The sequence below is a fragment of the Apis cerana genome, linkage group LG10, assembly GCF_029169275.1.
Source record: "Apis cerana isolate GH-2021 linkage group LG10, AcerK_1.0, whole genome shotgun sequence".
NCBI lineage: Eukaryota > Metazoa > Arthropoda > Insecta > Hymenoptera > Apidae > Apis > Apis cerana.
Window position 1 is genome coordinate 11,834,464 of NC_083861.1, and position 21,838 is coordinate 11,856,301.

The 21,838-nt window shown below is 40.2% G+C and overlaps 1 protein-coding gene and 1 long non-coding RNA gene across 11 annotated transcripts in view; one reads left to right on the top strand and one right to left on the bottom strand.

Moving 5' to 3' along the window:
- LOC114578087 (rap1 GTPase-activating protein 1) overlaps positions 1 to 21,838 on the bottom strand; it is a 101,778-nt gene that overhangs the window by 63,494 nt on the left and 16,446 nt on the right. For 6 of the 10 annotated variants that reach the window (XM_062080611.1, XM_062080618.1, XM_062080617.1 and 3 more), the window contains one exon: positions 10,100 to 10,183. The exons of 2 other annotated variants lie outside the window; for them this stretch is intronic. In XM_062080611.1, coding sequence (XP_061936595.1) covers positions 10,100 to 10,183 — 84 coding nt within the window. Of the gene's footprint in view, positions 1 to 1,724; positions 2,173 to 10,099; positions 10,184 to 21,838 lie in introns of those variants that run through there. 2 more of the 10 variants (XM_062080612.1, XM_062080619.1) reach the window with 2 other exon arrangements.
- Positions 2,201 to 21,838, top strand: part of LOC133666802 (uncharacterized) — a 36,539-nt gene continuing 16,901 nt past the window's right edge. The window contains exon 1 of the long non-coding RNA XR_009831482.1: positions 2,201 to 4,085. This is a non-coding gene — a long non-coding RNA (uncharacterized LOC133666802). The remainder of the gene's footprint in view (positions 4,086 to 21,838) is intronic.

Here is a 21,838-nt window from a genome sequence, read left to right on the forward strand (position 1 = left end):
CGAATTTTATCATTCTTGACGTCCAATTTATTTCCAAGAATTCTTACCGAGGAGGATCCTTTAATTATCTCAATAAGCGTAATTATAGTTATATCCATTATACGAGGACGAATTGATATTTAAAACGCCGCGAAACACTCTGACGTATACCTCATTTCCATTTAAATGAATTGCACGAGAAATCGTATTTTCAGGCTTGGCCTCGCGAACGAATCCTTTTAACCGGATAATACGAAAATTAGACGTTCGGATATGCATCTGCTGATATTCAAATAGGCCGGCAAGAGCTATCTAGAATATGTCCACGAATTTATTATACAAGCGTCTCAAGATGCTCGTTCGATTCAGAACCGTTCGATTCTTATTCCTCCTAAAGAATCGTCAATCCCATTGATGCTCGAGAGCATCCATAAAAATCGACGATTACTTTACGAAGGAATCAGCTCACGTTCGTTAACAATTAAAAAAGAAGAATAATCCGTGGCATTTGTCAGATTCGTAAGTGAATTGACGCGATAAAAATATTTTAATGGCACGTTTACCCGGTCGGTAAAATTACTTTACCGACAGATTTGATAATCCTGTTGAACGGGGAGGGGAAACTCCGATTTATATCACGGCCATCTTTTTATCGTCTCGTCGAGAGGCTTCGTATTCGAAACGAGGGGTACAGCCTGTTCGCCAAGTATTCGAGGAACAATCGCGGCGTACAATAACGTAGTGCATCGCCATAAAAAATCGCTCGTGTCCGCTCAGCAGCGCATCGAAAAACAAACACGTTTCCGGGGAACGCTGGCGCATCCGCGTGTATCGCGCTGCATTCCGATTTTCTGAAACGCCGCCGAGTCGAGAATCCTTCCCCGGAATTCAACAGCGAATCACGTACACAATACTATACCGTCCACCAAAGCGTCCAGACAGGTGTTTGCTTTCTGAAGACAGCAAGCGTGATTGCAAAATTATGATTTCGTTATCTCTCCTGATATACATTCGTTATTATTCGAATGGAATATTAATCTGGATAATAATCAGGAGATTATTGGTTTTAATTCAATCTGCGATAAGATTCGAGTATCATTATTATTTGTACGAGTCCGTCAAAAGGAGTCCGGATACTTGTGAACGGTAGTGTACGCACACACGTAGTGGGCTACATAAAACGCGAACAGTGATTACAGTTAAGAAAAGGGGGCGAGGAGCGTCAAGACAAAAAAACGTCGAGTCGATCAAACCCGTAATCACAATTTACCAACGAAATATTTATGGACTGTCATTTCGTAAATTACCGCGAGATTACGGCTCGTTACGTTGCTTCATGCAAACTTCACGGTACGCTCCCGTCCAGGATGTAACGGGCATGCTCTAAACTCTTAACGACGTGCACCGTAGGGGAAGAATACTTACACGCTACCCTAATTCGCATCCCGCGGAATAACCAAACTGAAATCTTATCCCGAACATATCGCGCTTCTAAATACAAATTTTTCAATTTAATCCCAATTTCAACGATCTTTCGAGTCTTTTTTCCAATATTCCAACAACAATTCGTGGATCGAGATTATTTATAAACGGTTTGAATTAGATGTAATCATGTTTTAAATTATGAGTTGGAAAGGATTTTTAATGCGGTGAATGTCGATTAAAAATCGCTTAAAATTATAAAATTCTAATCAAAATAGTCAGAGTTGTTAAATCCATAAATATGAAAAAAAGTGAGAAATTACCGTTTCTTGGAGAGAAGCGTATACGACTCCTTGGAACCGGTGCAAAGTCTCATCCGCATTTTGCGAGCTGTCCTGTCGACACTTCGCTTTTTAGCTACACCACCCTCCAAAACTGGCATCCAGGCGAATTCGACGCACGTCGATCGACGACAAAACCGACAACAACGCTACGATCATTGAACACACCGCCCACGATATCACCAGCTACGCACCACTCCTACGCGCTTCGTGCTTTCGCTCGTTGCTTTTAAAATTTCCCGATTCACCGAGTCCGGCTGGGAATAATCGAAAGGACGATTAATCGTTTTCTGCTCGCCGCGCACCAGGTAATTATTTCGTCGATGATTATTTTTCCTAGACACCAGTAATATAATTTATCGTCGATAATTCTTCCTCTATGCTAGCCTTATCCAGAAGAGAGCTCCACTCTCCACCCACGATTGTCCTCGATACGTACACCACCTCTTTTTCCTCCTCCTCTTTCACGATTCTTCGCTGTTTCTTTATATCTCCTTTTCCCTTTCTCACTCGTTCTTCTAAACAATTATTAAAGATAAGAGAACGTAGCCTTCGGCCAAAAGCCTACTCTTCATCGATGAATATTCTCACTCCGCTCTCACAATCGTATCGAGAATTGATTTTTAGGTTAGATCGCGATTAAGCGCGAGAAACCTATCTTTTAGGTTAGATCCGGCGCGTGGAAAAGAGCGCGGGCTTTGCAAGTGGCTTTTTTGCTCGACAATCGAAGTCTTTCGTTAGATAAGCGTAAGTGCAATGGCAAGAACTTGCTATTTCCTGCTTCTCTTCGAGATCAAAAGCAGCTTTGACGACGATGCGTTTCGATTCGCACTTCGTGGAATTGTATCGCGTGTTTCCGATATTTTCCTTGATCGCGTCACCACACCGTAAAACGCTATATATTCTCGGATCAAATTTTGTTTCTTAACCTTATTCCGTTCGATGTTGCGGAAACAAGCGTCACATTCGAAGACTTAGATGCTCCACGAATATTCACCGCGAAAACGATAAAACTCTCTCGCCACGGGTCGTCGTTCTTTTCGAGTTGCGAGAAATAAACGATTGCAACGATATGCGAGAGCACGAGCAATTCATCACCTCGTCTCCGACACAAAGAACCGCACACACGCTTTATCGCTCGACGAGTCTCGTATATGCGATTAAGGACAATCCACGATGCGGTTCTTATTTCTGAACGAAACGAAACGAAACGAAAATAACAATGACACGCACGTTCTCGCGTTTATCGTGCTCAAGATGTTCTACACGCGTTCCGATTTGAACGAAACCGATGATACTGATGAAATTCGAGATTGCTAATTCGATTTTGATCGATCTCCGCTTCGTAATCGATCTTCGTTCCGCTTGAAAATGGTGTCGCTATCTTCAGGCCGAATGGTCTCTCGAGAAATCGAATCACTCTCGAAGTGCAACTTCTGAACGTTCGCGAATGAACATGGCGTTGCTTTGTCGCTGGTGGATCTTGCGATTGTGAATTTAATTAAACGAAACACTTTGTGTCTTTTAAACCGGAAAGTTTCGATTGAATCACTTTCGAACGAGAACACTTTTTATTTAAAACAATATCGCACTAAATATATCGATACGTTTACGACGCATCAAATACCACGTAAATCATCGACAGCAAATATTTTAACAATGTTTAAACGTTTAACCTTTTTATCGTATATAAAATATATGTATATAATGGCGTAAAACATCAATACACAGTGGACACAATTTGACGCGATACGAAATATTATAACCTAATTCACGAAAACGTCTCAAAATTTTTCGTCAAGATTACGCTCGGAATAATGCACTTAAAAATTCCCACTGAAAATTTCGATTACGTTTATCGGAAGAAACAACAGATACGGTGTCGAATAGAATTGGTGTAATAAATAATGGCAAAAAACACGTGAACGAGAAGAAAACAGAAACGACGAGGCAAACTCGATGCTTGCGTCGTTTCGTATGAACGTACCGATCGTCGGACGATTGGTGTAGAGTGTGCTAGTGAGAAGAGGGGAGCTATGAGAGTCCTCTGGGAATCCAATGGCAAAAGTCAACAAGAGATCTCGAGGCGGACGCGAAAAAAAGTTTAAGACGTTGATAGATATCGCGATGTTCCGCACCCGCACTACCGATACGAGTGTAAATATTGCGTGAATATCGAACGAGCGTTCTCTGTGTGACGTCACGTGCCGCTGTAAAACAGTCCAAGGAAACTCTCGAGTATTGCTCGCTTCGTAATTATCTATTCTATTCGTTCGAATTAACAACTTCAATTTTCAAATCACTAATTCGATCAAGATTATGCGTCGCTACGCCTCTTCTCAGGTATGTATGATATATATAAAGAATCGAAATATATATATACGTATCACGATTCACGTATCGGTCTTCGCTCGAAAACGTAAAACGTAATTCGCTCCTGTAAACGAAAAGCGAAGCGTGCACAACAAGCAGCGGGATAGTCGACCATATTTTATCGCAAAATAAAAGTTCGTAAACAAGATTTGAAAGTACACAGTGCGCGTTGTTTTGTGTAACGAAAGTCAACAAAGATCGAGCAGAGTAGCAACGAGGAAAAAAATATTGCGCTTATCGTTCAATGTCTTCTACGAACTTCGAATTCCACGAACGATACAAAGTGTTCACATTCGAGCACCACGTCGTACGTCCTTCACACTCGCGGGCTTGTATCCGACCGATTCGTTCACTATAATTTTCGATTACGTTGAAAAAAGGATGCACAAGAGAGGGCGGTGTATTCGAGCGCGGGAATGGGTGAAAAATCGAGCTCGATATCGAAGGGCGCGAATTCTCGAACGGACACGCACACTCCAAGCAAGGATTCTCGCACGTACACTTGAATGGGCCTCGGTGAGGAACGCACGTGCGTACGCGGAGCCCGACGGAGCGAGTATGAAACAAGAAAGCATGCGTCACGCGCTCGTAAGGCCCCGATCCTAGTGGCACAACTGCGCCGGAGGGGGTACGGCGATGGCTAGGGGAACGAGAGGAAGGGAAAATCGACGAGTAGGCCCCCGGGGAGGAAATATCTTCTCCCCCTCTTCTGCTTCTCTCTTTCCCTATCCTTCTCTCCCTTTCTACCTTGCGTAGCCTTGCCATCTCACTATCTCGTTTACTTGTCTATCTGTTTCGTATTTCTTCTGCTCCCCGTTTTCCCTCCTTTTCAGTCTGCTTCGAGCTGCCTCTCCTTTACCGTCTCTCGTTTCCGCCCTCATGATTTTTCCCTCCATTATGATCCCACGAAACGTTTTAAAAAATATTCATCGCGTATTCCTTGCTTGTAAATTTATTGTTATTAAGCTCGATTTTTTTTTTATCGATCGACGACGATCGACAACGCTGAAAATTTAATTTCGCGCGAAAATATTTTCCGATTTTCCGTTTTTCTTCGCATTTTATACACTTGCTATCTTCCTTTCTATCTCAACTTTGCGACAATTTTCGTTCGCTTATTCACGAGTTTCTTCGAGTTTCAGCGGGAGCAACTTCTTCTTCCACGGTTTCTTGCCTCGTCTATTGCCTCTCTGTAGGTTAACCCCATGTCACGGTACGAGCAGCGTGGTGTGCCGTTATGCGTTAAATATGCGCGTGCATATGTTTCCGTGACTGTTGGCAGCGAGGTTCAGGACCGTAGGTGGTAATCGTCGATGATGTAAATCGAGGAGACTTTTGACCACCCACGACCCCTTTTGCCACTTCTCGACAGTGCTGCTGTACCACTTTCAACTGATATCAAAGATAATTGCTTTTACTTGTAAGGAAATTGCAAATAATTCGCTCCTTTAATTCCACTATTATTCGTCAACGCGTTGAAAATTGCGCGACCATTTCAACGCTTAATTTGAATCAGCATCGAATTACTTCCTACGATGAAAAATTATTCCTTCAACTTATTTCTCTTATCGCGTCGCACTTCATATTTTTGACATTTTTTTTTTTCTTCTTATCACCAGGCGAAAAATTTTATCAATTTTCTACAATCTATTCGTACATTGAAATAATTAATTTTAAAATGTAAATATATATGTGTGTGTGTGTGTATATATATATATATATATATGTAAAGTATTACGTGTGAATATTTTATTGCATTTGCGTCATAGATTATTACTGAAATCGAAATAAATGATTGATGTAACGAAATTATTCGATCGTGCAAGCACTTATAGAAAAGAGATATGTAAAATTAATCCGTAATCGATTTTATCCGATGCGTTTACTTTTGTGAAAAAAAAAAAGTCTAGAAACGTATTCATTCGTATTCAAACGATTTCATTAGCAATAAAAATAAAACAATTTTATCCGTGTTCGTTTGACTTTTGCTTCGATTATCATTCAGCACGTTTATTTATTTATTTATTATTTACGCATTTTAATTTAATTTCTGAAATTTATCGCTTTAAACAAATCGATAAAACATTCTCTCTCGTTTCTTATAATAATAATAATAATAATAATAATCGAAACGATTAAAATATTCACGATGAATTATATATAAAATCCGGCATTATAAACTCGTTGCCAAACAATTTCAATTTTTATTTACATCAGATTTCCGAATATACGGATAATTAAACGAAGAATGTTTTCCTTTAATTTTCTTAGACATGCGTGTAAATTTACGAGTCACAAATCAATCAGAATCCTTTCGAAAAAACGCTTCAAACAATTGCTATGATCGAGGCATATTTCTCGAATATTCTTCTATATATTCTCGCGAATTTAATCGACAAAGATTTAAAGAAAAAAATCGATCTCGTAACATCTTATTCAATGACACGTGACAGAGAAAGGAACGCGTGGTTGAAAACGTGTTATATTAATTAAACCGCTGAAAAAGATCAAAGGAAACGCGTCTCGTTCAATTATCCGAGCAAATTTCCATTTATGTAAATGAGCGGTAGGAGAAATGTGAGCGCTAACGTAAATGCCAAAAAGCGGCATTCGAATTTTTCATTACGTTACGAATAAAATATCTTCCTCTTCGGAAAAGGATACAACACCGCAACAGGCAAAGCTGTACGTGGTTCGTAAACTTGGCAAAGTGGCAAAAAAACGCAGTTTAGATACGAATTTCCCCCTCTTTGGAGGAGCAAAGCTATAACCATTTCGAAGGGACCGTGGCACGCGACATATTGCGCCGTCCGCGACACCCAATCCCGCCAATTCGGAGGGAGTGGGGGAAAAAGTCGGTGGAACGAAAAATTAAACGCCTCGATGCCACTGTTGCCGATAATAATCCGGCGATGCGCGAATTATTTCGACTCACCATTCGGTTATAATGGATCCAACTCGACGGCAAATTGAACGCATTCCGCAAACTCGATTATTCCTTTTTACACTTACTTCATAATTTTTATTTTACGTTCACGTGCAAATCCATAACGGTATAAATGTAACGAATATCCTTTATTATATAAAGATTGGGAACGAAGGTCCCCGCTTCGGATGATTTACAATTTCTTCATCCGATGTCCCAACGTGGAAAATAGCGGAGCATATGTGCGCCACTCGTAAACTACGCGGACACAATACCATCACTTGATTAGTATTGTTCCAAAACGTGAGCAGGAGCGAAGTCATCGATCCTATACCTCGACAGTTACACAGTTAGAACATTGTTTATACAGAAAACGCATACTTTTACACGTTACGTTCGTTCGATTCAAGTGCACAACGATTTTTTCTTTTAACTAGTCTAGTATTATATCGATACAATACTTGTTGTCGAGATTTTTTTAAATAAGACACGGTCATATATTTTGGTTTGAACTATGGGTCATCTAAGAAAGGATGTCATGTTTCGGTAGTTGGATCGAATCTCCAGGGCGCAAACACGTGTGCATCAATGCGCGCACACGCGTTACCTCTCTACCTACACGATCAACCTCTGTTGCCCCAGCTATCTGCCTACCTACCTACCTACTCACCTACTCGTACATATCCATTCACCTAACCTGTCCCGTTTCTGCGCCGCTTTGCTCTCGCTTAATGCGAGCAAACTATGCGAGTCTACTTGGTATACGCGGTTAAAGCCTTAAACGTGGCTCGCACGATGTTTCCGATTGCGCGATTAAAGTCGAATCGAATTCCATACCGATACTTTATTAGCCGAATGCGGACAAATTATTAAATTTAAAACTCGAATCGGCCGGTACATACTTTGCAATTTAATTAACGTCACTGTCGATCACTGTATTCGTGCGAAATGAATATTTCGATGACGTTTCTTTCGATCGCATTTTGTAGAGTTTATCTCGTGCATTAACGTCTCTTATGGAAATAAAAAAGTTATGGAAGTCGTTTGAATATATATATATACGTATTTCGAATTGAATGCAGATATATATTATTATACAAGAAAATTCAAAGAGAAATCTTCTATGTAAAAAGAAAAAGAAATTCATAAATTAGAAATCGAAGAAATCGAAGGACAAAATATCTTAATCTTGAACGAAGAAAAATTACCGAAAAGCAAGTGGTAAGGAATTGGCGCATGCTCTTCTAGCAAATAATTCTATTGCGCGCATGCGTAACCGAGTCTCCTTAACGCGGCTCTGCTGAGCGTGGAACGAAAGAAAGAATAACGTGCGGTGGGTTTCGTAAACAGCAAGATTAGCGCGTAAATACGCAATAAAGTCATAAACGAAGAGGCGTGGACGCTCACGATTGACCAGATAGATAACATAGATGCCGTAGGCGATAACCTCTATTACGAATCACAATGCCGATTAATATGATAATTCGATTGCATGTTGTTTCACCGCGATTCTCTTATCGCGCCAGAGCACGGACAATGACTTCAGGTGGAAGGATCTGCTCGCGGGAAAAAGGAAGAATGAGGCAAGTTACGTAATGCGGTGACGTGAGCGCGCGCTGGAAAAGACAAAGTTCATCAAATTTAAATGAATTATTCCAGACATTATTGATTATTTAAATTGAAATGAAATTACAGCGTTATGTATATTACATATATGACGCTGATGATATTTATTGTTTGTTACTGAATTTGCTTTTTGCATCGGCAATTCAGACAGAAAATCTCTTAAGTTATATATATATATATATATATTAGACATTAGACCTTAGAACATATATAATTTAAACAAAATAAAGTGGTAAATCTATTCAATATCTTGTTTATGATGAAATTATAATTTTGCATTGGTTAAAATATATTTTGATATATTATTATATATATTTTATAGTTTTCTTTTTCAAATATTATAAAGTTTTCAATACTATTATATTAATTAATGAAAACCAAAATGATCTAGGAACATTAATTTATATTTGCTAATATAAAATTATATATTTTCGAAAATACATACAATATTGCGATAAATTAGATCGAAAATATCGAATTTTAATACATATCGATATGTATCTGTATGACAAAGTCTGCTTGGAATTGTGTACATTATTTTAAAAGAATCATTTGCTAAATATATTTCCAAATATAATATATAAATATCATATATTATATAAATTTTTTTTTCTACACATAGCATAAAAATGTCGCCGCAAAAAAAGATTATTTGTTACGAGACATATAAAAAATATCACAAACAGCATTCGTTCATAAGTTTTCATTAATCGCAAAAAGTTTGGAATTATATCTAAGCTCGTTCAAATCACCGATATCGTGAGACATTGAAACGAAAATTTCGAATATTTACGTATTTCATTTATTACACTGCAAACTGATCAAAATGATTCGTGTTTTATCGAAATTTATTTTCCTCGATATATTTTTATGTATAAAATAGATAGCGTTAAATTTCGAAAGAACAAATAATTGATGATCTTCGAACAAAAAATTTAATAACGCAAGCCTCATTCTTTAAATCGAATCCGTAGACGAGAGGGATAACGGTGGAAAAATAAAAAAAAAAAAGAAAAAAGAAAAAAAATGGAACAGCTTTAAAGAAACGAAAGGGGGAAGTGGAAGAAGGGGTTCCCTGTTTGGAAGGGAACACGGACGTTTTGACAGAGCTTGACGAATTTTGACAGGAGCCACGGCACGGCTGCTCGATTTCGAAAAGCCGCGCCAAAGGAATCCATCGAGGAAGAGGAGAGGGGAGCGCACGAAGCGTAGCGAAATCAACAATCGAAATAATAATGTAACGCGTACTCGATCGTTTCCGCTTCACTGTTGCGTCTCGTCGCTTTGTGGTAGCGAATGGAACAACTGGAGCGACGACACTCGTCACGGATAGGCTGCGCGACGGACGGATCGCGTTTCGATTCTTATTCGTGTATTCGATGGATTTGCATGCGCGGTGCGTTACGATAAATTGAATAATTAGACAACTCACCCCCTCGAACCTCCATCCTCCGAATTCCACCTCTTCTTCTGTACATACTCTACTAATCGTCCGTCAATCCATTTACTTCTGCCGCTTGAAACAATATCACGTATCATCACTTTATTCCAGATTTCGAGTCGGATATGATTCGGCGAGAGATGGACCGGAAAATTTTCATTTCGACGAAAAAAATCATATTTTGAAAAATATTCGTCTGGTCCATTTTCCTCGAATCCATCGAAATAATTAATAATTCGAATCTCGAAACACCGATTGAAGCGTGAAATAGCGATCAAAGTGTAACAGCATTCTGTTGGCGACACGTGCGCTCATGGAGAGGGAGACCAAAACGATTGGGACGCGTGCTCCGAAAATAGGGTCAGATACCAGAGAGGGGAATACTCAAGCATACGGTCGAAGAAGCGCGAAGGGTGTTCCATAGAAACCTGCTACGAGCACAGTACGTACTGCTGGAAAGAAGTTTCGGAGGTCTGATTGGTTAATACGTCTATTTTCGTATATACATTTTTCTTTCTATTATTCTATTCTTTCTTCATATTATTTGTTACGTATAAGTTACGCCTAAGTTGTAGAATTCAAAATAATTTAATGTATCGATATAATATACGTGGACTAACTATGATTCGTAACGATTTAATTTATAAATGTAATTTCGTATTAATATAATATATTAATAATTTCGTATATTATATCAAAATAATGAATAGTCTTAGACGATTATCTTAATATAACTTCATAAATGAAGATAATTTTTATTTCGAAAGTTATTTCAAATTATAGCTCTTCTGCTACGTAACGTGTGGTGCCAGGATCGTCAACAAAGCGTCTAGAGTGGGGATAGAAGCGTCCTAGCGAAGGACCCCTCTTGCCCCTGTGCCGTCCCGCGAGACTTTTTTCACCAGTGAACAGTATATACCTATTCTCATTTATCCGATATACACGCGCGTGCGAACGTTTTATTACCAGCTACGAAGGGCTAGTTCGCTTTCAAGCGAAACTTGTCTCGCGTGAAAATTTCCTCTGGTTTCATCGGATGTTTCGAGCCTCCGATGCCGAGTGTTATTTTTTCGCGAAATTTTTCTCGAGCTTTGAAAACTAGGGGCGTTCCCCGGTTGACCGCAATTTATTTTTGCGCGTCGAGGAAAAAGAGCGTTTCCAACGTTATCTCCCCAATCATCGCTATTCTATCCGACAAAGATGAACAGTCGTTCGTTCGTCGTTTCAAACTGACAGTTAATTTATTTCAACGAAATGTCCTACACGTGCAATACGGTATATTATTCGCTGGTAAAACGTTTCGGACATTTTTTTTTTAATTCGTACCACCCACGGTTGGAATTGTCATTCTCGTGTAAATTGTTCATTAAAATATTGAAAGATTTTTCAGATATAAAAGAATTGGTTAAAAACGATTTTAATCCTCTGCTTTCGAGAAAATCAAATTTGACTAATTCTCGATCTACTGTATTCGATATTTTGAGCAAAAGTAAGAGGAGAATATAAAAATATATTATATAACGTGAAATTGTCAATTTTAAAATAAATTATAATCAACATTTATATTTTGATTAACATATTTTCACTTTTATATTTCCTTTGTATAGTAAGTTCTTTTTTGTATAAGTTTAATTGTTTTTCGAGAAATATATTATCGAACGAATTTAGAAATTTATATTATTTTTGTATGAATTTAAGCTGGGCCACAGAAAATTCTATTGATCAGAGGACCATTCAGTTTTCAAAAATTGATATGGAACGAAATAGATTGAAATCCATATTAAACAAAGATAAATTCTTTTCTGAATCAAAGAAATAACAGCATCCTAAGAAATTGATTAAGAAACAATCGGCATTAATCATACATCACAAATCACCATACTCACCAAATATTTCAAATCGATTATCATGAAGAATTTCTTCGCGCTAAAACATATTTCGATCGAATAAAGATTATTGTTTCGAAAATGTATTGTTTTTCTTCCGACCAAAAAACTCAATTTCACCCGATACTTAAATAATTCTTACACGTATACAGATAGAAATTAATTTACACGGTTAAATAATTGAGTCCATTAGAACGAACGTGTTCCCTTGTGCGATCTATAGTTAATCTTGTTTTTTCCGGTGCGGCACAGACATGTTGTATGCGTATACGGACGCAAAGGAGGGTCAAACTGGTGTGACACCGTCATTCCTATCACGTTCCGCCATCGGACATTTCGCTCTCGTTTCCGGCATACGATTTCCGGCAAATTAAATCCGCGCTGGCGTGCGCATCACTGTACGATCTTGAGCACAAGAACACTTTGAAACACTTTTCTTTTTCTTTTTTTTTTTTTTCTTCACGTACGTGCTCGAATCGAAAGCACGGAAACGGAAACGATTTCGTAGATTCGATATCTACCTTCCTCCTCTTCTTTTCGTTCGCCCATGGAACAGCGTTATTTTAACGCGATTGCTGCAGTGCTTCTCAACTTGTGAGTCATTGTTTAGTAACTTTTTTGATTTTTAAACGTCGCAAGAAAATTTTTTTTTTATAATTTACAGATAATTCGAAATAGATTACAGTTTAATTGTAACTCGTGTCGTGAAAAAAATTCAATCAACGATTTGGAAGTAATTAATTTTTTGGATAATCTATTCCGAATGGCTGAACAAAATATTCAAATTTTTCGAAGCGTTCAAGTTTTCAAAGGATCCAGGTGATTCCAGGTTTACCAATAATAGCTTTTATAAAAGTGTTCCAAATTTTCACTTTGATTAACGATGATAGCACCAACACCAGTTTCACTTTCACTTCATTCATCAATTCTAGTTACTGCTGGGATCTACTTGTCAATCCGTTACATATTATAACATGAATAATTTTAATATTATTATTTTATTAATTTCGAATTTAGTAGGAAATTTTGAATTAGATATAAAAAAAAAAATTGTTGCTTATTCTGCATGTCGAGAAAAGTGGCGACACGCGAGCCGTACGTTATCTCCTTTTATCCTGGCGGGTAAAAAATAAAGTCGGGTACACTCGATCCAGGATGGAAATCCTTCTTCCTGTCGGCGGATCGTAAATCGAGCTGACGTCCGTTTTCTCCGAGACAGTGACTAACGAGGTGTAAAGACACTTGCACGATGCCCCGCGAGCGTAAGTGGGATACGGCGGAAAGGAACGCGAATCGGAATTGGAGAATAACGCTTGCCTCGTCGCTCTGTTTGCTCAATTTTTCCTACCTTTCTCTAATTCGATATGCTCAATGGCCGCGGCTAATCTCCAGGAAATCGATTCGTCCGAGGCGATAATAGAAATCTATCTTCGATCTCATGATCGTAAGAACCACTATTTTCCACGTTACAACGTTGGTCTTCCATTGAAATTCTCGTAAAAAAAAAAAAAAAAAGAAAAGAAAAGAAAAAGAGAAAAAAAAGAAGCAGATATTAAAATCTATTCTCGTAAGACGTTGATTCAACCTCAACGTCTCGGCCACCAGTTTACGATTCGAAGGGAATTTTACCTTTCACGTAGAACAATAAAATCGAGTAACATTATTTCTATAGAATACGATAATTTAGTGTGCCGTAAAACGATTTTAGAGAAGATATTTCCTTTGCGAAGAAACACGATGCTTCATCCTGCAACGGTCTTTTTCGCGCTTGGCGTATAGCCAACATGTTTTTTCTTTAATTTTTTTTTTCCTCGACCTCGGTGTTCGACGCCGTCATTCGCTCGGTTCGCTGTTTCTATACATTCGCCTCTTTTAATTCGTCGTTCGATGTTTTCCCTTTCGATGTTTCTCAAAAATCGCGTTTCGCGTCGGAATAAAAAGAATATCGTCGCTACGCGAAGCACAGCGACACAACACCTGTTGCACGAGCGCAGAGGGATAAATCAATCGAGCCGGCAATAATGTAATTTGCGGGGAAGATCACACCTTCTTTTCGATCACTTATATAACCCAGATGATATTTTACGTAACGTATTTTTGTGTTTTCTGATCTTTTCTACGTCGATTCGTAAATCACTTTCGCTTCTAAACTCGATTTTTCCTCGATTTAGCGAATGAAAGAAATAAATTTTATTATTCGAGAAATCGATCTGGTTTGGTAATGGCGGACGATTGCGTGCCATTTTCGACGAACTTTGACAAACGCAGAAACGTTAGAAGAAATATTACTCGAGAGAGAAGAAACAAAGGCTACCTTCTTGCCGCAGTCTTGTTGGCTGGATGCGTTTTCAGATTCAACGATCATTTCTGCTCGCGCAGCGGTGAAAAGTAAATTCTTGCGGCTTGGGATCCGCGTATATATACAACTCGATATAGTATATCGCGGGCGTATACGATATAAGGAGAGAGAGAGAAAGGGAGAGGGAGGAAAGAGACGATGGTGCGTGAAGCTAACAGCTCGGTTGCCGGTGTCAAGGGATTATTGCTCGAACTCACGAGCACGTCGGGTCACTGTACGTACACTTGGTAGATATAGCCTGATTCACAAGAGGCCGCGCTCACTTGTTAGTGGCTTTGTTCGAGAAATTGTGGCCTGTTACATACCATGGCTGTATACGTTTCTCCAGTCGCGCCCCGTGGTAATAGCCCAACGATATTTTCGTCGTGCAAAAGGAAAGAGGATGCTCCCTTGCTGAGCCAGGCATCCGCCGAACCGTCTTCCATAGGGATCCCTCTATGGAAATTAACCGCGGCATTGTATCGTGCAAATTCGCTTTTTCCTTACTTTCGGATTCTTCCATTCGGATTTCCAAACGGCGCGTTTAAATACACGCCTCTTATCGTCGAATAATTCGACAATAACGCATCTCCCGTAAAAATGCATTCTTCGATTTTTCCCTCCTTTCCGTCCAAAGAGGAAAAAACACGCGATTCGCTTCGACGAATAAATGACCACGGTAATCGTAAACGAAATAGAGAATGCTCGATCCTGTCGCGAAAGTACGTTAAAGCCTTTCATAATAAACGGAGAGTGACAAGGATTTCCACACTTTCGTTATCTACCTAGAGACGGTTTCTATTCTTCCCTTCTTCTTCCGGATTCGAAAAGAGTATCCGTTCTCTCTCTCCCTCTCTCTCTCTCTTCTCTCCCTCTCTCTCTCTCTGCCGAGTATCAAAGCGTGTAACCGTCGTAACTCGAAAAGGTTTCCCTCGTGGACGAAATTATTAGACCGCGTATTATCCGCTACCGGATGTGCTACGCCCTCTTCTCCGTTGCAACTTCCTCTTTAACCGGGCGCGGATCGAGCATCGAAGAAAGAGGGAGCAGGTTGAGCAGGTACAGGGGTTCCAGTTTTCGTTCCCTCCCCCCTTGGTGTGATCCGTGCGTGGAAGATCGGACCGTTTCAACGAGTCGTGCCCTCTTTTCAACGAGGATGTTGAAAGACGAGAAGAGGTTAAAAAATGAAGTGGGCGTGCATGAAAATATACGCGCGCTGGGGCCCGTAGGGAGGGTCTCGAGGGGGGGGGGGACGGAACACCGGAGAGGCTGTTTAATATTCTCCAGAGGTGGAGAACTACTTTTTTTCTTTTTCTTTCTTACTCGCCGGCCGGGTGAGCGACGGTTGAACGGTTCTCGCGTCCCCGCACGTCACCCGGCGCACAATCGACCCGCCGCGATACGGAGATAGAAAAATTTTCGACGAGATTATTAACCGCCCCCCGATAATATCTCCGAGCCGGTGTCACGCTGTTAAATCACGTTCCCACCTTTCCCCTCCCCCTCCCCTCTTCCCCCGCCTCCTCTCTCGCGATTCGACCGACGATCGAGAACGAGCGGATCGATATTCTCGCCTCGCTCCGTTAATATCTCGTACAATGGGCGTAATCGTTATCCTATAAAATCGCGATAATATTTCAACCCCGTATCCGGCTCGTGACCGACGGTTAAATTGAAATCGCGTCTTTACGACCCGCGAGGATTTACGCGGGGAGGGGCGGGGGAGGGGGAGGAAGAGGGTTCGCGCGCGGCGAGATCACGCTGAGAAAATTGCATCCAGCCCGTATTAATATAGCTGAAACGTCGAAAACAAGGATTCCTAATCCTTCTCTCTCTCTCTCTCTCTCTCTCTCTCTCTCTCTCTCTCTCTCTCTCTCTCTCTCTCTCTCTCTCTCTCTCTCTCTCTCTCTCTCTCTCTCTCTCTCTCTCTCTCTCTCTCTCTCTCTCTCTCTCTCTGTGTGTGTGTGTGTGTGTGTGTGTGTGTGTGTGTGTGTGTGTGTGTGTGTGTGTGTGTGTGTGTGTGTGTGTGTGTGTGTGTGTGTGTGTGTGTGTGTGTGTGTGTGTGTGTGTGTGTGTGTGTGTGTGTGTGTGTGTGTGTGTGTGTGTGTGTGTGTGTGTGTGTGTGTGTGTGTGTGTGTGTGTGTGTGTGTGTGTGTGTGTGTGTGTGTGTGTGTGTGTGTGTGTGTGTGTGTGTGTGTGTGTGTGTGTGTGTGTGTGTGTGTGTGTGTGTGTGTGTGTGTGTGTGTGTGTGTGTGTGTGTGTGTGTGTGTGTGTGTGTGTGTGTGTGTGTGTGTGTGTGTGTGTGTGGTTCTCTCTCTCTCTCTCTCTCTCTCTCTCTCTCTCTCTCTCTCTCTCTCTCTGTCCATCTCTCGTCTCGCTCTCTCGCTGTCTCGCTCTCGGTTCCTAGAGCGTTTGACGGGGCGCAGGTGTATCGATAAATAATTCGACGGAGAGAGAGAGAGAGAGAGAGGCGTTGAGTCGATATCGAGAGTCGGCCCGTGCGCTAATCGTCGTCTGTTCTTAACGAACGAGTTAAATTTTGCAGAGCTGGGTAAAAGGATGTAAATAGACGGGAAACACGATCGGCCGTTAATCGTTCGGATCGAATGATAATCGTGATCGCGCGCGGCCATTAAGCGGAAATAAGCGGTAACGATATATACACGTAATTAATAGTTAGTTTCCAGCCGCGATGATAAATCTTCGATGGTGGACGATAGGCGCGTGATCGTATTCGAGCACAGCTGGACGAGAGTTGATAGTCGATGAAAGAAAAATGAAAGGAGGAGGAGGAGGAGAGAAAAAAAAAAAGAGAAAAAAAATTTCATACGCGAGACTCGTATCCTCGCTGACCGCCGCATCGCTCATAATGCGAGATTGCGAGTTGGAGGAGCTAGGAGGAGGAGGGGGAAGGGAGGGGAGGAGGGGGGTTATTAAAGAGGATAATATCGACGGCGGTGTAACGAAATCGAGTTTCATAAGGTGCGTGAAATTTCATTCGAAAACTCGTAAGGAGGCTAACCGCGATCCAATTACCGCGCTGTACAAGTAACTAAAGAAGCGAGGCTGCAAATTGATTTTACCTCGCGTACGTCGTATCCCACAACCCCGTTTCTCCGATCGTGACAAAAGTTGTTAAAGAACGATAATGCGACGCGTTGCATGATCCCGTCGCGAAGCGTGTTGCGGAATTTAATGTGTATTAAAATTTATTCTCAAACGTATAAAAAGTAATTGTTTCGATGTAATACACGTTTAAAAAATTTTGTAATCCTCTTTTTAAACGTTTACGGATTAAACGAAATACGGGATATTTATAGGCAGGCGATTAATCGATAACTGATCGGTCAGTAGTTTTTTTTTTTTAATTTCAATAGAAATATTCCGTGAATTTTGTAAAAACCATTCGAATTTCAATTTTATATACAACAACAATCTCGAGAACATCTATTTTAATTTAAATTTACATCGTTATAAATTATCGCTTAGATTTTTTTATTTTATCCTATTTTTCTTTGCAAATCGAAGTTAATGTTGAGTAATCACTTGTTATTGGAAATTCACGCGATATAACGATTTGTCACATCGTTCCACTCATAATATACACTCGCCATCCAGCGAATCCTTTAATCCAATCATTTATGGATTAATTTTAACCTATCTACGTTACCAATAATAATATTCCTGACTTTAGTTGACAATTTTTTTATTCCTCTCGATGTTTGAGCAATACGTCTGCTGCGACGAGATGGAAAATTTTTAAAATTCCTTCGCGTTCTCACGAATCTCGTGATTGCGAAATTTCGAAACGAAATAAATCGGGAAGAAAAAGTAATAATAACGCGTACGCAGACTGTTCATTATGCAAATGTATCGCGTCCCGCGAGCAGTAAGTAATCAGCGCGAGTTTTGAAGATTGATCGAGAAGGGCGTTGCATGCGAATTTACCAGTCGCGTCGCCTCCTTCTTTTTAGAGCGTGGTGTCAAAAGGAGACGAGCCACGCGTGATTAAACGAGTAACGGTTAAACGGATTACTTACATTGTGAGCCTTCCACTCGCGTAATAAACGGAAATTAACGCGAAACACGAGGGGAGGGGAAAGATGGAAATTTATTTCCCGCTCGAAATTAATGATTTAACGATATTCGAAAAATATTATTGTATTAAATTATTTTATTTTGGCAAATCGAGTTTTTCTTAAACCTTATAAAGATAACATTAACTGTAAGAAATTCTTAAAAGAATTTGGAAAATTAATTTCGGAAATTAAAGAAGTGTGGGTTTCTCGTTACCATTTCTTTTTACAATCCTCGAAAACGGACGCTCGAGGAAACACGCCTAAAAGGAATGATTCCCTTCGCTTTCTGCAGTACCGGCGGAGAGCTTTTACGTATTCGCGAAGTGTACACAAACCGTCTCTCTCCCTCGACAAAGAATCCTACCTCTCGCATACTCTCCCTCTCTTCCTCCCGCTTACTCGCCATCGTCGCTCTTTCGAGATGCACGCTCACTTCGAACCTGATTCTCAAATTTATCCGATACAGGGGAGACATGCTCATAACCTCGAATTTTTCGAATTTTTCAACTCGTTCCACGCTGTAAAAATTTAATTGGAAAAATTTGAAAAAAAGAAGGAAAAAAAAATTCTCCCTCCCCCAAGAACGAGAAATAAATAAAATTTTCTACGCTCCTGAGTAGAATTTCCGCGTTCAAGGACACGCATAATTACTCGTAGGAAGTAACTGGTTAATTAACGTTCCTTCGAAATAGGAGAGAGCGCCATAAGAGGCAGCGTAGAGGCGCGACCTTGGTGGAAACAAGGGTTCCCATCGGACATGTCTCGCGGACATCATCGACGTTGACTGATTCATTGGCTCGATTGGAATCGATCGAATCGCGCGTGGCAATTACACATTCATCTATTCATTGGAACGTGCAAGGCCGATCAGGGCTGCGCGAATAGATCGGCCGCGCAGCGAATCAATTTTAGCGTCGATTAAATTATAATAATACCTGGCCACGAGTTGCTCGGCTCGAGCGAAGATTCGAAACACGTTCGAGCGACGGATGCGTTATCGCGGCGGTTGGGAAATTACCCCCTCCCCTCTCCCTGTCTTTTTACTACTACTCTTTTTAAAAAAAGAAGTTCCGTTCCGAAGTTTAATTCGACTCGAAAGAAGAAGTTTCGCGCGTTGAAGAAACTCGTTGGATTTTAATCGAAAGAAGACATCGGAAGAAAAGTTTCGTTTACGATATCCGTGGCAACTTTGCAGATCCTTACTTTATGTACTCGCCAGGGAAGCGAAATGCTCGATATTTCGTTTCACGATATACTTTATTGTACTTCCGGTCAATAATTAAAAATCATCGCTTCTTCGAAACGAGTATTTTTTTGTTTCTTCTTTCTGAAAAATATTCCTTATCCGTTCCATGTTAAAAAAACCTGCGAATCTGGGAAAAGTAAATTTTCAATCCGATTCACTGCACCGGTGCTTGTGTAATATATACAAGCGTGTAATAATTAATAATTAACGTCTGGTTACGTACTATTCATCACGAGTAGTTCAACGCAACGTGAAACATCATACGTAAAATATATTTCCTTTTATCCTCCTTTTATCCTTTTTTTCTTTTTTATAAATCACTTTTTTTTTTTTCAAAAAAATACAGAAATTCATTTCTGTCCTATTATTATTACAAACATACACGCGAAATAACCAGTTTTAACCAAGCAGTTACAACCGCAGAGATTATTGAAATAACGAACATTACTGCGAGCGAGCGACGTACGTTTATTAAATATACACAAGGAGTGTCCGTCAGGAGTGTTTCGTTGCCAACTATAGCAAACCACGAGGAGGATTAATCGAGAAGGGACTCAACTTGTTTTACGATCCTGTGAAAAAAGCAAATACGACCATTTCAATTTATTCGTTACGAAAATTATCGAAAGTCGTAAGATTCGTTGCTCCACCTATGAAACGTGGTGTATATCCACGTATATATAGAAACGTAGGTAGTACGCTTATACGAACCGGACAACCTTGCCCGCAAAGTATCATTTCCACGAATACCGGGCGTATTGCCATATTGCCCAGAGGCCAGATATCGGCGAACGAAATGAAGGGAGGAGGAGATATCGCCGACGCTACTAATTCGCTCCTCGCTTTTTTCCATCTCGAATTGGAACAGCTAAAAAATGAATCCTCGACGAACGGTTACCTACGATCGGTAAAGATAGAAATTTTTTTTCTCTCTCTCTCTCTCCTACGAAAATATCATTTTCCCCCGTTTTTCGATCGTTGGAAAAAATATAACGCAAGTGTTTACGAGTTGGTGAATAAGGTTGAATTTATTAATAATAAAGGAGGAGGAGGAGGAGAGACCTTGCCTCGCCAATGGAGAGTCAAACTCCCCGTCCATATATACGTGTTGGGGCGATAGTTGGGAATACGAACACGACAGCCTGAATATATAACGAGCGAATTAACAATCATGAATATTCTTTAATTATATTTCAAAAAGTGACTCACACACGGCGCATAGAACGACGAATATAGCGAGAGGCCGACTGCACGCTTTTCACAAGTGTAGCCTCGCTATTAAAATTACAACAGCGAGTGCTTATCTGCTTATTAAGTGTTGACGAGTAATATAACTTCGTATATATACGTATATTTTGCTCTCGATTAAAAGCTTTATCTGGAACGGCGTACAATTGACCGATACGGATTCTGTCTCGCTCGATTTCCTCGTCGCCTTTTTATTTTCGATAAATCGAAGCTTTCCCCGGCTTTCGCATTCCTTTCGTTTTTCAATCTCGTTCGTCCTTCGAAATAATACGAGAGAGAGAGAGAGAGAGACGTTCGATCAATCGAGAAAATATTTTTAAAAAAAGCGTATTACGATTTCGTTTCAAAAGATATAAAAAAAAAAAAAAAATGGAAACAATGTCGCAACATGTTGTTAACAATGTTTGTTAACTTCTTATCACGGATATCACGACGCTGGCCGCACACATCCGCGATGACACAATCTCGACTAATCGTGGAATCCGCAAAACCGCGAGCTCTAAAAGCTCTTACTTTATTCCCTGAAATTTCATCACGATCCCTGGAAAATCAAATTTTCCCGCCCCGTGTTTATAATATAAATGTGGACCGGACGCGATGAAAATACGAAACTCTGCTCTCTTAATTTCACGCTTTCTCTATATACGGAATTCGACTGTTTCGATCCGTGTGGAGAAACTTTTTTTCAGAGCAGTTAAAATAAATAAATAAGAGCTAGAACGATTTTAAAAAAAAAATCGTTGCGCACTACGAGGCGAGCGGTCTCTTTCTTTCGTTGGAAAAGTTTCACCGAGTGAAAACGTTCCGAGACGCCTCCGTTTGCCTTCCTGTTCGAGCATCGACGACCTCAATTAGATCAATTCTGCACCCGCAAACCGGTGGTGTGGGTCGTTTCTATAATAAACAGGAAATTAGAAACGCGTTCCCGCTGCT